General features: G+C 44.8%; 1 protein-coding gene across 2 annotated transcripts; it reads right to left on the bottom strand.

Annotated features, from left to right (window-relative positions):
* Positions 1-1505: 1505 nt before the first annotated feature.
* Positions 1506-15542, bottom strand: Rnasel (ribonuclease L). Of its 2 annotated transcripts, none has more exons than XM_029478164.2 (8): positions 15304-15542; positions 14374-14476; positions 12130-13721; positions 11339-11418; positions 8739-8944; positions 7699-7831; positions 4960-5093; positions 1506-3808 (listed from the first exon to the last, which is right to left on the bottom strand). In XM_029478164.2, the coding sequence occupies exons 3-8, from the start codon at positions 13586-13588 to the stop codon at positions 3637-3639; spliced, it is 2184 nt and encodes a 727-aa protein (XP_029334024.1). In that variant the 5' UTR covers positions 13589-13721; positions 14374-14476; positions 15304-15542; the 3' UTR covers positions 1506-3636. The 2 variants fall into 2 exon arrangements, with proteins under 2 accessions (XP_029334024.1, XP_029334004.1); XM_029478144.2 differs by having other exon boundaries at positions 12130-13693; positions 15304-15541.
* Between the last annotated feature and the right edge of the window lie 1187 nt (positions 15543-16729).

The following is a 16729-nucleotide window of genomic DNA, read 5'->3' as shown; positions in this document are numbered from 1 at the left end:
TTCATGATGTGTACTTTCTGGGCTACCCAGCCACTGAGGCCCACACATACCGGAAGCAAACCTTCCAGAGGGGTGAATCATTATCACTGGGTCTCTGTTTAAAAGAGCAAACAAAATACTAATTGCCTCAATGTTATATACCAGAAGGGGAGGGGGGAACAGTGTAGGACCGTGAAAGACAGCCTGTTTTGGTTGAATGAGGCTTGCTCTGGTGACCCAGTAGAGACCCAGTAGGACACTCTACAAGGGACAGAACAGTGAACCACGTTCCCAGAGACAGGTGCCTGACACCACAGAGCCCCCAACTCCATAATTCTGTGACTATAAGTCATGCAGACAATGTCCTGAGCTTCTGGCATTCTGGCTAGACTCCACCCCCACAGTTACCTGTCTATAGCCAGATATGCTCCTCCCCACAGCTATCCTGCAAAAGCAAGGTAGCCCAGCCTACTATAAAAGGAAAGGGGCCACTTGGCCCCTCCTCTCTCTCTCTTTAAACTCTCACCTTTCTTACGCTCATCACTAGCCCTCCTTATCTTTCTTCCCCATTCCCCCCTCTCTCCACGTGGTCATGGCCGGCCCCTCTCTTTCTTTCTACCTTCTCTCTTTCTTCCTGTCTTTCTACAATAAAGCTCTAAAGCCATAGACTGTCTCTGCTCATCAAAGCCTGCCATGATGCTTGAATGATGGGATAGGCTTTCCCCCTAAGGAGCAGCATCTAACCTCCCGCTGGAAGGCCTTCCTGCGCTCTGGACCAAGGACTCTCGCCAGTGTGAGGACCACCCAACATCCCCTCTCTCCCTGCCCTCTCCTCCCTTTAGCCCCAGGGCTGGCCAAGCCGCCCCCAGGGCCCCCATTTTGTTCTCAGCTCTTCTGCTGTGTCCATCAGTGTCTAGGATGCCCAAGACTGAGAACCTGTTATCTCTGGCTTCTGTGAGGCCCAAAGACCAAGGACTGCCCTTTGTCCACCCTCCACGGGCTGGGTCCACAGCCAGACACCCACCTGGGGCTTCATGGAAAGTGTGTGGGCAGTCCTCCAAATCCACCTGCCCAGAGCACGGGAACTCTGGCAGAGCGAGGGTTTTCTCCCACTGCCTTTATTGCCCCCATGCCCACTGCCGTGCAGAACAACACACACTTGAAACTCAAAGAAAAGAGAGCTTTTCCAGGAAATGGAACATGAAAAATCTCTACACTTCTTGTAGGTTGGTGCTCTCCCTACTGTAGCTTCCAAATCCCCTAGGGGCTCGTGGCTTCAATGTTAAAAGTGTAATGGCTAACATAGCTACAGTGTGATTTTTGATGCCTTAAGGATAAAAATAAACATTGTTTGCATATTGTTGCCAATGGTTTTCTAGTGTCTCAGAACAACCCAGTTCCTTGTTTCTTCTTCCCAACCTGTTCAGCACCCCTGTCAGAGTATCTCATGTTCTTAGTCTGAGCATGCAGACCCTAGGGTGGCCGGAAACTGCAAGCATGGTTTGTAGAAGTGAGACGTTGCACCATTTTCTTTTCCTGTAACATTTATTTCCTGGGAGAGAAAAGAGGAAGTTTGTAAACATGTGGAGCAGCTGTGTTGTGGGCTAAGTGCTTGGCTTTGTTACTTTGGTGAAAAGGTTAAAAGATTCCTACAGCCTGAGAAGCCAGAGTACATATCAGTTTAGGCTGCTGTACTAAAACACTTTATATGGCATGGCTGAAGCAGACTCCAGTCCTTTCAGTTTTAGAGGTTGAAAGTCTGTTTGTTTGTTTTTTCGAGACAGGGTTTCTCTATTATAGCCTTGGCTGTCCTGGAACTCACTTTGTAGACCAGACTGGCCTCAAACTCAGAAACCCACCTGCCTCTGCCTCCAAGTGCTGGGATTAAAGGTGTGTGCCACCACCACCTAGCTTAAAGCCATCTTTTAAGCCATTACTTTGTTTCATTCAGTGTGCCTTAACTCCTTACAGTGACAGCCACCTATCTGCTTCCAGATACCTCCTTTCATAAGGAATCTAAGATAGCATTCAATTCCCATTCCAAAAGCTCCATCTTAGCCACCGTGGTGATAGGTGAAAAGAACATCAGATGTCACACCAGAAAGTCTGTCCAAGTCAAGACAGTGACAACTTCATGCCATATGCCTAGAGTAAATAGAAATTATTTCTAGCCTTACTTTCTTCATTGTCAAAATAAAGATCACAGTGCTTACCTTACAGTGCTATTTTCAAAACAAAATTAAATTTAAAAATATATAGATATAATGTGTAAATTCTAAAGTACCATACAATTTATCATCATCATCATCATCCACGTACAAAAAGGGTCCATTGATTATTCAGTGAAAATGTGTCAAGCACCACCACAGAGCAAAACATTTTTGCTAAGCAATAAAGATACAAAAGGCCCTAAGGACAGGGCCTGGAGCACACACACTCAAACACACACACACCTTTGATTGGAGGAGGGCTGGAGCACAAAAGGACAAAGTGGAATGAAGCAGGCACTGAGGTGACAGTGTGTCAGGGAGCTAGAGAGAGCACCCCAAATAGATCATTGCACCACGGAGCATGGAAAGTGAGGGAAATGAGGGCTCTCGAGTGGACACCAAAAGGAGCTGCTTCATTTCAGATCCAGCAGCAAGAAAACACACCCACGTCGTTCTTCTTGGGTTTTTCAATGCACTCCACAGCCCTGGGTCCAGGGCCAGCCAAGAAGTGTCCCAATCCTTTCAGACAGTCTTTCTCTACCTCAGCACCAACTGATATGTCATCTGCCTAGTGTGGCATTGTGGGTAGCTGCTTCGTGCATCCCCAGAATGTTTGCTGGCACAGCTGGTTCCTCCTTGCTCAAGGCCAGTAGTGCCACCCCCTCTCCCCAACCCGTGACACTGATAAATGATTTCAAGTGAGAGCTATTACCTTGAAGTCATGAGACACCAGTACAGATGCCTCCAGAAAGAATGGAATTCATTTAACCTAGGCTTATACAGTGCCCAGCAAATACTGAAGCTTCTCTGGAGCCCTTTTGGCATATGTAAGCCTATTCTGGAATTTCATACAGAAGAGATGCTGTGTGTGTGTGTGTGTGTGTGTGTGTGTGTGTGTGTGTGTGTGTGTATGTATGTGTGTGTTTGAGCGTGTGTGTGTGAGTGTGTGTGAGTATGTGTGTGTGTTTGAGTGTGTGTGTGTATGTGTGTGTTTGAGTGTGTGTTTGAGTGTGTGTTTGAGTGTGTGTGTGTTTGAGAGGGGGGAGGAGGGGGACACAACTGTGGAGTTGGTTTTCTCTTGCAACCTTTATATGGGTTCCAGGGATTGAATTCATGTTGTGAGGCTTATGTGACAATACACACACGCGCGCGCGCACACACACACACACACACACACACACACACACACACACACACTAATGTTTTTTCTTTAACAAAGTTTTAACAGAAGGCTCTCCCAATTCCATCCACTAAAATGGAGTAGTATAGTTTTGTAGCATACTGCTTTTGTGATCATGCAAATGTGTAGAACCTGCTGTATCAGAAACTGACACACTGGCTGTCTAACTCATTGCTCACAAGTAACCAGGCTGCTTAAGAGACCAGAAATGTCCAACTTCCCAAGAACTATGCTGATTGGAAAAATGGTCCCATGAACTTGCAAGACTCAGCTCTGTGTGCCCCCTGGTCCCACTGCCTCTGGAACGCCGAGGCGTGGTGGAGGCTGTGGGAAGTGTTTTCTGTATTCTGTTTCCTTTAGTTTCTTGTAGATATAGATTACAAGATCTGGAAATGTCTCCTGAAAATAACGAGAAGGATCTCCAAGTTTCTCCTTCATTCTGAAACGAAACAATAAAGGCCCATTAGCTCTTCCTCCTCCTTAGAGTAAGCCCGGGCAGCTTGCTGGACTTGAGTCTAGCAGGAACAATAAGGACTTTGGAATCTGATGGTAAGATGCTTCCTGGCTCTTTAATAGGCATGCAACTTAATCTTTCTGAACTTCTTTGCTCATTCATAAAAAATAGTAACAACACAGGGAGCAGGGAGGACCCTCACATGGCCCTATCCCTAGATGAGGACACAGGAAATGTTGGAAGGGAGGGGGAAGGATGGAAATTATGTAAATACAGTAGCTATGTACAAAATTCTAAAAAAATATATGAATTTAACAAAATGGTAATAATGGTAAAATAATACTACAATCCCTTATATACAATTGCTAATAATAAAAAAGGAAACTCTCTGAACTGCAAAGTGATGTGTGTGTGTATGTGTGTGTGAGTGTGTGTGTGTGTGTGTGTGTGTGTGTGTGTGTGAGTATGTGTGTCAGTGTGTGGAGGGATAGGGGTATGAATGTGTATATGAGTGTGTGTGTATGAGTATGTTTGTGTGAGTGTGTTTGTGTGTTTGTGTGAGTGTGTGTGTATAGGGATGGGAGTGTGTTTATGTATAAGAGTGTGTGTGAGTGTGTGTGTGAGGGTATGTAGGGATGGGAGTGGGAGTGTGTATGAGTGTGTGTGTGTGAGTGTATGGAGGGATGGGAGTGTGAGTATATATATGAATGTGTATGTGTGTGTGTATTTGCAGCTAACGTTTTTTGACAACAAAAGATGATTTAACTAATGTGGGGCTATACTCAGCTTTTGTAAGCCTACATTTGCTTTGCACAGTGGCCCTGTCTTCTGCTTATTAACACAGAGAGCTTCTTCTGTTCAATAGAACTCAGCAAAGCTAAAAAGGTGTCATGTCTGCAGTTGGCGATAAGACCAACAGGGTCTCACTGTGCAGTTCTGGCTGGCCTGGAACTCACTGTGTAGATCAGGCTGACCTCTCAGAGATCCACCTCCCTGGGCCTCCTGATTTGTGGAATTAAAGGCCGCAACTTGCTTCTCTTTATCAAAGTAAGTTTTCTTCTATCCAAACTGACAGACTTGGAAGTGGATTTTCTAACTGCTCTTGTATAACTCACATAGATGAAAGCAACAGTTACCTCCAATTTTTTTCCTCATTGATGTGTTCGCCTATATTCCGAATAAACTTCAGTAGATCACCTACAGTATCCTGATAAAAGTTTTTTCTCTTTTTGTAGAAATAATTCATTTCATCCATAACATATTTGTCGATCTAAAAAACAAAACATTAGTCCAAGATATGATGACAACGTAAAACAAATCATGATGGTATGTTACTATCAGCAGGCCAAATACAAATTTGATGCCCCCCACCAAGGAACAAAGCAAACAGACAGAGAAACAAATGAAAGTGCACAGAGCATGCTACACAACCCCGTGCAGTTGTGCTGCATTTGAATGTGTGATTGTAAGTTACTAATTTCACTTTTGTCTGTACTTACCAGGTTTCCAAAATGTTGTGCCTATTAGAAACCTTTGTGGGAGTGTTAACTAGTCTAACACTATGAAAATCAGAATTGAGATTCTTCAAAAATCTAAAACTACACCTACCACAAGAACAGCTACAATTCTGCTGAGAATTTACCCAAAGGACTCTCATATAAACATTATCACAGGGATATTGAAGAACTGCTCACAGGAGCCAAGACATGGAACCAACCTAGGCATCTCTCGGTAGTGAAATGGTTAAAGAAAATGTGGTTTGTGCGCACAATGGAATCTTTTCAACCATAAAAATAACAAAGTTATGTCATTTGCATGAGAATTGACAAAAATGGAGATAGTCACAAACAAATTAAGTCATTCTTGGATAAATAACAAGAGAATTTGCTCAGATACATAAAACCATGTATGTATATTTGACATGAAAACCAAAGTAAAACTGTCTCTAGACAACAGGAACTCGGAGGGGGATTGTGAGGATGGGTAGAAGGCAATATGTTCAAGGTATATTACCTATGTGGTGGTTTGAATAGGTTTGCCCTCATAGACTCATGTGTTTGAATGCTTGGCTCATAAAGAATGGCACTGTTAAAAGATGTGGCCTTATTGGAGGAGGTGTGGCCTTATTAGAGAAAGTTTGTCACTGTGGAGGTAAGGTTTTGCGGTCTTAAATGTTCAAGCTATGCACAGTGTGAAATAAATTCAGATCCCTTCTGCTGCCTGTGGATCAAGATGTAGAACTCGCATCTCCTTCTATAGCACCATGTCTGCCTGCACACTGCCGTGCTTCCCACCATGATGATAATGGACTAAACCTCTGAAACTGTAAGCCAGCCACAATTAATTGTTTTCCTTTATAAGAGTTGCCTTGGTCATGGTGTCTCTTCACAGCAGTAGAACCCTAACTAGGACAATATACTTGTATCAAGTTCTTCCATTTCTAAAAATTTAAAGTTTGAGCTAAAGTCTTGTAGGGGTAGTTCTGATGCTAAGGTCCTGTTCCCCCATTGGTTCTTGATCTATCAGTAAAGAAGTCATGGGCTAATTGCTGGGCAGAAGGAATTGGTGGGACTTCTGGGTCCCCACAGGCAAGTGACAGATGTAGGCGAGGAAGGGGAGTTCACCACGCTTTGAAGAGAGAAAAGCCAGGCAGCCATGTGAGATCTCAGGCAGAGTGGTCACAGGCCTTTTCTACATGCGGTGGTTGGGGCTGTTGAGCAGTGACTAAATGTAACTTGAGCAGCTAAAGTGGAGGGCAGGTGGAAAGGTGCAGAGCTAAGAGTACTGATAAGGGCAGGCTTCTCCAGGCAGAAGATAAGTAGTGCCCAGCAATTGTGCCAAAAAGGCAAGTTGAAATTGAACGACTGTATGTGTCTGTGTTTTTCGTCCCCGGATCCAGTATTCTCTGAGTTGGGAGCTGGTAGCTCAGTCCATTATTGGAGTTAAGGTGGGATAGCAAAAGTTCCATACAACAAGTCTCATACACATGCATTCAGCAAACAGTCACGGCACGTATGCTCCAGACCAAAACTAGCAAGATGGTGGCTGTCTCTGGCCCCAACAGGAGTTGCAGACCAACAGTAAAAATATATAGTAAGCCAGAAATTACAAGTGGAGACAAGTGAAGCTGAGGTCTAAGAGAGAGAAGCTGCTGGTCTCAGAGACCTGAAGATCATGGATTCACCCAGGATGCTTTAACTGTGTTTGTGGGGCACCCACCATACATCACACTGCATCATCACTGCAGATATCTCAGTCCCACGGGGAACACGAGTATTCCGCTTTCTGGTGCCCAGACCCTGATGCTAGCTTAAACCATAATTACATTTGAGAAACGTTTGTAAATTTACAATAATGGAAGCTTTATAATAAAGACTAGATTGAGATGGTGCTTTACTTTCTAGAGCTCCCCTAAATTCAAATTTGGCAGAATTTGTCTTGAAGAGAAAATATTTGAAAAGTCATCTTTTCTTCATAATATGTTGTCACAACACAATTTCCCAGAGCTGGGGCTGCTCACAGACAGCGGAGGTGTCCAGTCTATCCTGGACCTCATGGTGGAGAACCTCCTTGGCTTAGGCTTACTTAGTTGTTCTTATCACAATAGGACTTTTGACCAGACTTCAGGGAATGGGGGATGGGCTGGGTGAAGGCCTTCCTAAGGTAGAACTTGAATGACAGTGTCTTTGGGGACCTGAACTCTGAAGGAAAGAGCAGAGACCCACAAGAGTCAAGAGGGCTCATTTGGAGAAAAGAAAATTACCTCGTTCACTTCCTGGTAGCAACAGGCTTGTGTATAAAATAAGTTAGAAATGGCAGCATTGTATTCTGTTAGACACTCTTTTTCCTAGACCACAGAAGCTAAGTGTGCCTACCTTAGATGTCCACTGATCAAAGCTTCTGGGAGGCTCAAGTATCCGAGGCTGCAGTCGTCTGAGAAGATCACTTTCACAATTCCGTACTTTGATGTCAGATTCATTTCCCACATTCCGGAGTGTTCTATAGCGGCTGCGAAGGATAGAATTATCATGGTCATTCTATATTTTCCAAAAAGGAGAAAAGTGATATGCTTTGATTTTAAATAAAATTTCTACATACTGGGAGAAGCCTCCCTGTTGCTTTCCACTTATTCTTCAGTAGCTAAAACCAGAAACCCAGCCAGGCAGTGGTGGCGCACGCCTTTAATCTCAGCACTTGGGAGGCAGAGGCAGGTGGATTTCTGAGTTCAAGACCAGCCTGGTCTACACAGTGAGTTCTAGGACACCCAGGGCCAGGGCTACACAGAGAAACCTGGTCTCAAAAAACAAACAAAAAAAAAACCAAAAACAAAAACAAAAATAGAAACCCAGAAACTGGAGTGGAGACTCAGACGTTAAGAGCACTGACTGCTCTTCTGAAGGTCCTGAGTTCAAATCCCAGCAACCACATGGTGGCTCACAACCATCTGTAATGGGATCCGATGCCCTCTTCTGGTGTGTCTAAAGACATAGACAGTGTATTCATATAAATAAATAAATAAATAAATAAATAAATAAATAAATAAATAAATAAATAAATAAATAAATAAAACAGAAACCCACAGAGAAAAGCATGGGTCTGCTGATTCTCGGCCCTGACAGTAGACCACATCACTTCTCCCTCTCCATAGAAAAACCTGCAGCACAGTGGTTCTCAGCCTATGGACTGCAGCCCCTCTGGAGTCGAAAGACCCTTTCACAGCGATCACATATCAGATATCCTGCACGTCAGATATTTACATTGCAATTCATAACAGTAGCAAACTTACAGTTATGAAGTAGCAAGGAAATGATTTTATGGCTGGGGGTCACCACACCCTGAGGAACTACACTAAAGAGTCACAGCATTAGGAAGGGTTGAGAACCACTGCCGCAACGCACATCCAAGTTCTACTTACTTCTCCCAAGTCCAAAAGAAAGGATGGCCAAGCAGGTCTATCAGGCAGTTCTTGACATTTTCTCCAGGAGAAAACAGGCAATGAATGAGGTCCTTAGTCTCCTCATCTGGAGACATTGTAAGCAACGCTTCATCATTCTGAGTCTTTAGTGTCTCAAAGGGGATCTCACCTTTCTTTACCACGTAGAGAACCAGCCGTCCAAGATCCTGCACAGAAGCCATAAATGGAGCCAATGAGTAACCTCTCTATTTGGGTAACCTTGAACGATTTGAGAGTTAATATCTCGATTGTCAACTTCATTGGACAGAGGTCTGCTCTATCAAGCCTGAGCTGAAACCTCTGAGTCTAGAATCTAAACAAGGTCTTCCTCTAGCCTCTTCTCAGAGTGACACAAAAGTAGTCAGTATAGGCAGTATGGAAGTAGAAGATGGGACATTTCAAGGAACCTGTGAGCTGTATTCCTATGGTCTCATGGTGTCATGGTTAACACCATGAACTCCAAATCTGCAGGATTCTGGGGGAGAAAGGCTAAGCTCTGTGTACAAAGAGCTCTTTAAGGCAGCATGTGGCCCACACAGCTTAGGCTTCCTGAAAGATAATCCTAGTCCAGAGTTGATGGAATAGACTCATTGGCAGCAGAAGAGTCTACCTGGGTCTTGATGTTCTGACAGAATATAGGTAAGTCAAGAAAGGGAGGATGCTATCCAGAAGATGTTCCAACCGGTAAGAAGGACACATGCTCCACTATGTTCACAACAGTCTTATTTACAATAGCCAAAAGCTGGAAAGAACCCAGATGCCCCTCAACAGAGGAATGAATACAGAAAATGTGGTACATTTACACAATGGAGTACTAACTACTCAGCTATTAAAAAGAATGAATTTATGAAATTCCTAGGCAAATGGATGGACCTGGAGGGCATCATCCTGAGTGAGGTAACCCAATCACAAAAGAACTCACATGATATGTACTCACTGATAAGTGGATATTAGTCCAGAAACTTAGAATACCCAAGATATAAGATACAATTTGCAAAACACATGAAACTGAAGAAGAACAAAGACCAAAGTGTGGACACTTTGCCCCTTCTAATAATTGGGAACAAAACACCCATGGAAGGAGTTACAGAGACAAAGTTTGGAGCTGTGACAAAAGGATGGACCATCTAGAGACTGCCATACCCGGGATCCATCCCATAATCAGCCTCCAAACGCTGACACCATTGCATACACTAGCAAGATTTTGCTGAAAGGACCCTGATATAGCTGTCTCTTGTGAGGCTATTCTTGGGCCTAGGAAACACAGAGGTGGATGCGCACAGTCAGCTATTGGATGGAGCTAGAGAAAGTACCCAAGGAGCTGAAGGGGTCTCCAACCCTATGGGTGGAACAACAATATGAACTAACCACTACCCCCCCAGAGCTTGTGTCTCTAGCTGCATATGTATCAGAAGATGGCCTAGTAGTCCATCAGTGGAAAGAGAGGCCCATTGGTCTTGCAAACTTTATATGCCTCAGTACAGGGGAACGCCAGGGCCAAGAAGTGGGAGTCGGTAGGTAGGCGGGAGAGGGCATGGGGGACTTTTGGGACAGCATTGGAAATGTAAATGAAGAAAATACCTAATTTTAAAAAAAAAATATATATATATATATATATATATATATATAAAATGAAAAAAATTTTAACTGCACTCCCCCCCAAAAAAGGGGGAGGATGCTTTAAACAAAAGGGACAGACAAGCTAGGAGCTAGATCCAGCACTATGTAACGTGGCAGGTAATGGAATCATTCCCAGTCAGGTGGAACACAGCTCTAGTTGAGGGAACTCTGCTTCAGTAGGGCAGAGAAATAGGTAGTGATCAGCACAAGAGATAGTTACACTAGACATCATGGGGGAAGAAGTGAAGTTAGAAGCCACCAAATCCAGAACCAAAGCTATTGCCCATTGGTTACTATCCAAGATAGAATTGCCCAACTGTTCCTGAACAAGCCCTGAAGCTTCCATACACAGGACCTGGCTCTGTGTCCTCTCAGGAGCACTTAATGGTCTTTAGACTTCTGCTGAGCTCTTAGAACCTGAAGGCTGAGCTCACCTCTCCCAGGAATTGTCTGGAACCTGGGTCTCTGGATTTTCTTTGATGCTCACTGGGTGAGTTTGAATAGAGTTGGGAGGAAATCTCATTTGATTTGTCCTTAGGCAGAAAACTGTTTGCAGAAGGAACCTTTGAGGTGTTCAGATATGCCTCCTGGAAGTCTTGGAAGAGGCATCTTCTGTTCAGTTACTCCACTAGCTGGATGCTAGTGGAGGAAGAAGGGAAAAGTTAGAGATGAAGAAAGGGGCCACAGTGAAAGGTGACTCCACGCCAGCTATTATACCCAACTATTATACCTACTCCTCTGCCCTGTGAAAGTTCTCCTATAGGAGAGACAGATGGAAATGCCATTGTCTGCAAGGAAGAGAGGACAGACAAGGTGGAGGAAGTCTTGGGAAGTCTTTTCCTCTGGGTTAAAATAAGTTCTCTGCCTGGCCATGGGAAGTGAGGTAATGAACAAACAAGGAGGCAGAGAACAGAAAATGATAACTAGAGCACAGAAATTACCTCCAAGTCTCTCATCTGTGACTCTCCATTCCATTGGATGCTCTGATCAAAATCAGCCAGCCGGACAGCTTTCTTGGAATCTAAGGGACAGTTTCAGAGGTGCATTTATATATATATATATATGTATATATATATATATATATATATATATAGAGAGAGAGAGAGAGAGAGAGAGAGTCAAATCACATAAATATGTAACGTGTTATACAATCTGTCTATCCTCTCTGAAGAGCAATAATAATGCTATTTGCGCATATCCAGCCTCGTTTGATCTATTAGGCATCTGTCAAGGGCAGGACACACATTTTGTTTTTTATAGGGCAGACAGTAAGAAAAGATGAAAGAGAAGTTAACCAGCTCTCCACTCCCCCAGCTCCCAGGGCACAGCACTGTAAAGGGGCTGGGGGCCATAGTTCAGGTTCTATCCTATGGCTAACTAACAAGATTCTCAGTTTAAGGATGTCTTGGCCTTGACTTCTGTTCAGTTAAGCCCAAGCTACTCTGATACTTTAGGCCACCATCATGGGTTAGAGATGTGCTAGTTCTGAGCCACTCTCCAGCCCCCTTCAGGACCTTCTTCCTTTTTAAAGAAGCTACTGAGTCCCCAGAAAGAGGAATGGGGGAATGATAGAAGTTGGGAATAAGAGCTAAAGGAGTCAGGAATTTAGCCTGCAGAGATGACCCCCTGCTAATCTCCATGGCTACCAGAAATAAATCTGCACTCATTACAAATCTCTTAGTCTGTGATGCTCTATCACAGTCACACATACAAGACTGTCACAGGGCCTCACCTATTAAGATGTTTTGTGGTTGCAGGTCCTGATGGGAATATCCATGCAAGTGTAGTTTTTGAACACCCTCAAATATAGATAATAGGATGCTGTGGGCAAACTTATCTTCCCCATTCTCCACAGGTTCCTCTCTGGGCAACCTCAGGAACTCTTCCAGTGTCCTCTCACACAGGGACACACACACATATAAACAGCCTTTATCATCCTCTCTTCCATAGAAAGCCACTAAGTTACTGTGGTCACCGCAGTCCCGCAGACAAGAGACTTCCTTACATCCACGTGGGCTATTCTCCCTGAAGACCTTCACAGCCACTTCTCGATTGTCATAGATCCCTAGGTAGACAGCCCCTTCGGAAGTGTCAGCAATTTTATAGTCATCATGAATGAAGATCTTGAGTTTGCCGATCATGGGTCGAGTCATACTGTGGAGGCTTTTCAAGGCTTTCCCCCAAAGTGAACTGTGAGGCAACCAGTCTCCAGCAGGAGGGTCGGTGTCAGGATTAGCTACATAAGGGAGGAGAAGCTTGACAAGGGGATAGTCGTGATTCCTCCTGGCTATCCAAACAAGATCATCACACATTTCAGCTCCCTTTTCAAGAAGCAACTGGACGATTTCCTTCAGTCGTTTTTCAACAGCAAGTAGCAGAGCTGTCTTGCCCTCGTTATCCTTGGCATCTATGTTTATGCCTTCCTGACTCAGGAGCATCTGCACCAAGCCTGGGTGCTTCCTCTCCACTGCTGAGATGAGGGGTGTTTTCCCTCCTTCTCCTCTCACATTAACATCAGCCCCATGCTGAATCAGGATTGAAGTAATCTCCTCCACATTTTCACAATTGCGGTTCAGCAAAGTACGGATCAGGGCATTTCTGCCCATGTTGTCCCGAGCATCGACTTCTGCCTTCATGTCATTGAGGAGAATTCTCAGGACTTCCAGGTGGCCCTTCTCGGCAGCACTCATGAGAGCTGTGGCGCCTCCTCGCTTCAATCGCCTTTTGTCCTCTGTTGTCTGTCGTCGCAAATTCACATTGGCTCCCTTAGCAAAAAGGAATCTTAAGGCATCAGCGTTACCATGCTCAGCAGCTTCCATAAAAGCCGTGAATCCGTTCTCGTCACACTCATTGATGTCTGCACCACAAGAGAGGAGAATCTCGAGCAGTTTCACATCTCCATAGATCCCAGCAGTGATGAAGGGGGTGGCCCCATTCTTCTTCCTCCGATGAGGGTCAGCACCATGATTAAGCAGGAGGTTCACAATGTCTACCCTGCCAGCTTGCACTGCGTTGTGCAAAGGTGTCCAGCCCCCGGTGTCTTCACAGACATTGGCATCAGCCCCTTTTTCTAACAATTGCTGGACCCTGACAACATCTTCCTTCTGAACAGCTTTGATCAACGAAGAATCATCTTCGCCAACGGTCCTCTGACTTCCCGCTGATGGGGTTCCACCCTGAGGTGTCTCCATGATCCTCAGTGCCTTTTCCTTGAGAAATGCACACGTGTGTTTCTTTGGGACACAGTGAGAGTCTTGGAGTAGGGATTGGGCTGATTACGTTCCGTCTTCTGACATCTCATCAGCACACGAATAAAGAAAGGAGCTTTGTCATTTCAGACAGGAAGAAAAAAAAAATCACCTGGCTCAGAACTCAGCTTTACCCATTTGGAGTCTTTCTAAACACATTTACTTGCTTAATTAATAAGTTCTTAGAGGTATAAAATGCACAAAATGTAGACTATGAATAAAGGTAAAATTAAAATGAGGAAATTATTGCTCCATGGACCCCACCCCCCAAGGCAACTACTACATGTTTAGTCTATGCGTCGTACCCCAACAAGATCCCACACTTGGTATCGGCTCCCTCTTCACAAAGCAGCTGGAGGACCGATCGCCTTCAGTTTTAGTTCAACAGCAGGTAGCAGAGCTGTCTTGCCCCCGCTATCCCTGTCATCCATATTTATACCATACCGTATTATATTTAGTACACGTGTACAGATTTCTCTCCAGGCTGGGCTCAGGCTAAGTGACACACTTACATGCTTATTTCAATCTTCTGATCTTAAATATTTTCATGTTTGAAATGATAGTTTAAGAATGAAAACCATTCTGAATGACGCTGATGCTGTGGGAAATGTAGCTCATTTTTATCTAGTTTTCCTATTACAGATTTCTTATACTAGACGTCCTAAAATTTCAGGACTAGTCACGAAAACTAACTCCTTCTTTCTCCAATATTCTATAATGGTACTTACCTAGTAATTGGCACCTTCTGGTAATCTTGGTCCATCTGACTTTATCCCTGGTGAGGCTGGTCACCCCCACACACTGTTCTTTCTGTTCATTCTCTCCGTCCCCCTGCGAGTTTTTATTGAAGCAGTGCGGTTGAAAAAAAAAACAAAAACAAAAACAAAAACAAACAAACAAACAAAAAAAAAACGTTGAAGTACGAACTCAGCTTTGAGTTTCTGGGAGTGCAACTTTTGGCTGTCACTTCCTCATTGCACATTCACAAATGGCTGACTCACAATTTTGTTTCCTCAACAGAGGACAACAGTAAACAGGGCCATTGCAGACAGTGTCTTAGGGAATATAGCAAATACTCCCCCACACCTACTCATCACTGCAGGGAGTGCCATTTAGCCCAGGGGCCTCACTTAGCTCCAGGTTCACTCATCAGGCACCCCTTGTTAACCTGAACATCTAAATAGCTGTATCTGCTACAAAATGTGCAAAACCTCCTTCTCTGAGATCTACATCTGCAGTATATTCTGAATATCACGCACCAAAGTTGTTGTCCAAAGCGTCTGTGTAATGGGGCCTAACTGCCACTGGCTGTGAGGTGAGTTGGTGTAATGAAAAGAACAGAGGAGGAAAGAAAATCAGGGGACTCTGGGAGGGAAAAGCCCAGTCCAGAACGGAGCCCTGCAGCAAACAAGCCTGCTTTCGCTTTCATTTTCTCCTTCCTCGGTTCAGAGCTGCGCCAGAAGCAGAGGACTTAAATAAACAGCGTAAGAACCATGACAGCACCCGTGGAAGCGCTTAGGAGCACAGGGACACAGCCAAGTTGCTATCAGTCCCAGCTCCCCAGTCCTCCAGACCTCTTCATTCCTGCCCTGACCCAGCCCCCCAGCCAGAGAGATTAGGCAAGGAACACCTCCCTAGCCAGCTCTCCTCTAGCCTACCTTCTACTCCTCTTCTCAGCAGGCATTCCTTTGGCTGCAACAACCCCTACAGAAAATGCTTCCTTGTGGTGTGTCCCTGAGTCATCAGGGAGGAGCCAAGAAAGGAGTGAGAAAACAGAAGAACAGAAGTCATGGGTGCAGGGTCAGTCCGGGCACAGCCTGAGCAATCTTCACCTCCTGGAGGAAGACAAGGGCTGTCCCCTGACCTCGGAGGACAGATATGATAGGCTTGTATCTTCTCTGTTATCACAAGTCGCCTGTGTTCTTGGAAGGAAACAAGGAAATGAACACATAATCTACTATGTAGCCATCTTGTCTTAGGGTTTACTGCTGTGAACACACACCATGACAAAGGCAAGTCTTATAAGGACAACGTTTAATTAGGACTGGCTTACAGGTTCAGAGATTCAGTGCATTATCATCAAGGTGGGAGCGTGGCAGTGTCCAGGCAGGCATAGTGCAGGAAGAGTGGAGAATTCTACATCTTTATCTGAAGGCTGCTAGGAAAAGACTGGCTCTCGGGTAGCTAGGATGAGGGTCTTAAATCCCATGCCCACAGTGACACACCTACTCCAACAAGGCCTCACCTCCTAATAGTGCCACTCTGTGGGGTAAACATAGTGTCTTAGTTAGGGTTTTACTGCTCTGAACAGACACCATGACCAAGGCAAGTCTTAATAAAACAACATTTAATTGGGGCTGGCTTACAGATTCAGAGGTTCAGTCCATTATCATCAAGGTGGGAGCATGGCAGTATCCAGGCAGGCCTGGTACAGGCAGAGCTGAGAGTTCTACGTCTTCATCCAAAGGCTGCTAGTGGAAGACTGACTTCCAGGCAACTAGGGTGAGGATCTTATGCCCACACCCACAGTGACACACCTACTCCAACCAGGTCACACCTATTCCAACAAGGCCACATCTCCAGATGGTGCCACTCCCTGGTCCAAGGATATACAACCCATCACACATAGTCAAACCATCCCACAGCATACATGGCAGGCAGAGAGTCTTTTGCCAGTGATGACTGTAAGTGCTTGGACTACAGTAGCTTACTACAAAATTCCAAAGCTCTGGGCAGAGCTTGCTCCTGATGCAGAGAAGGAATATGTGCATGTGTGTGTGCGTGTGTGTGTGTGTGTGTGTGTGTGTGTGTGTGTGCGTGTGTGTGTGTACATGCTGTGTGTGTTTGGGCAGGCTGATGGAGGTCAGAAGACAACTTTGGGTGTCAGTTCTCTGCTTCTTCCTGTACATCCTTCCAGAGCTCAAACTCAGGTCACCGGGCTTGTCTGGCAAGCACCTTTGCCTGCCGAGTCTCTATCTAAGTACATTTAAAAGAAAAAGCGTATAATAAGATTTCCAGGTATGAAGTCGTCCCTGGCAGTCCCTATTCCTATGGGCTTCGTGGGTGCCTCGATATATCCCGCTG

The sequence above is a fragment of the Mus caroli genome, unplaced genomic scaffold (assembly GCF_978045245.1).
Source record: "Mus caroli unplaced genomic scaffold, Mus_caroli_1 scaffold_1, whole genome shotgun sequence".
Taxonomy (NCBI): domain Eukaryota; kingdom Metazoa; phylum Chordata; class Mammalia; order Rodentia; family Muridae; genus Mus; species Mus caroli.
This window is presented reverse-complemented; position numbering and strand designations above follow the sequence as displayed.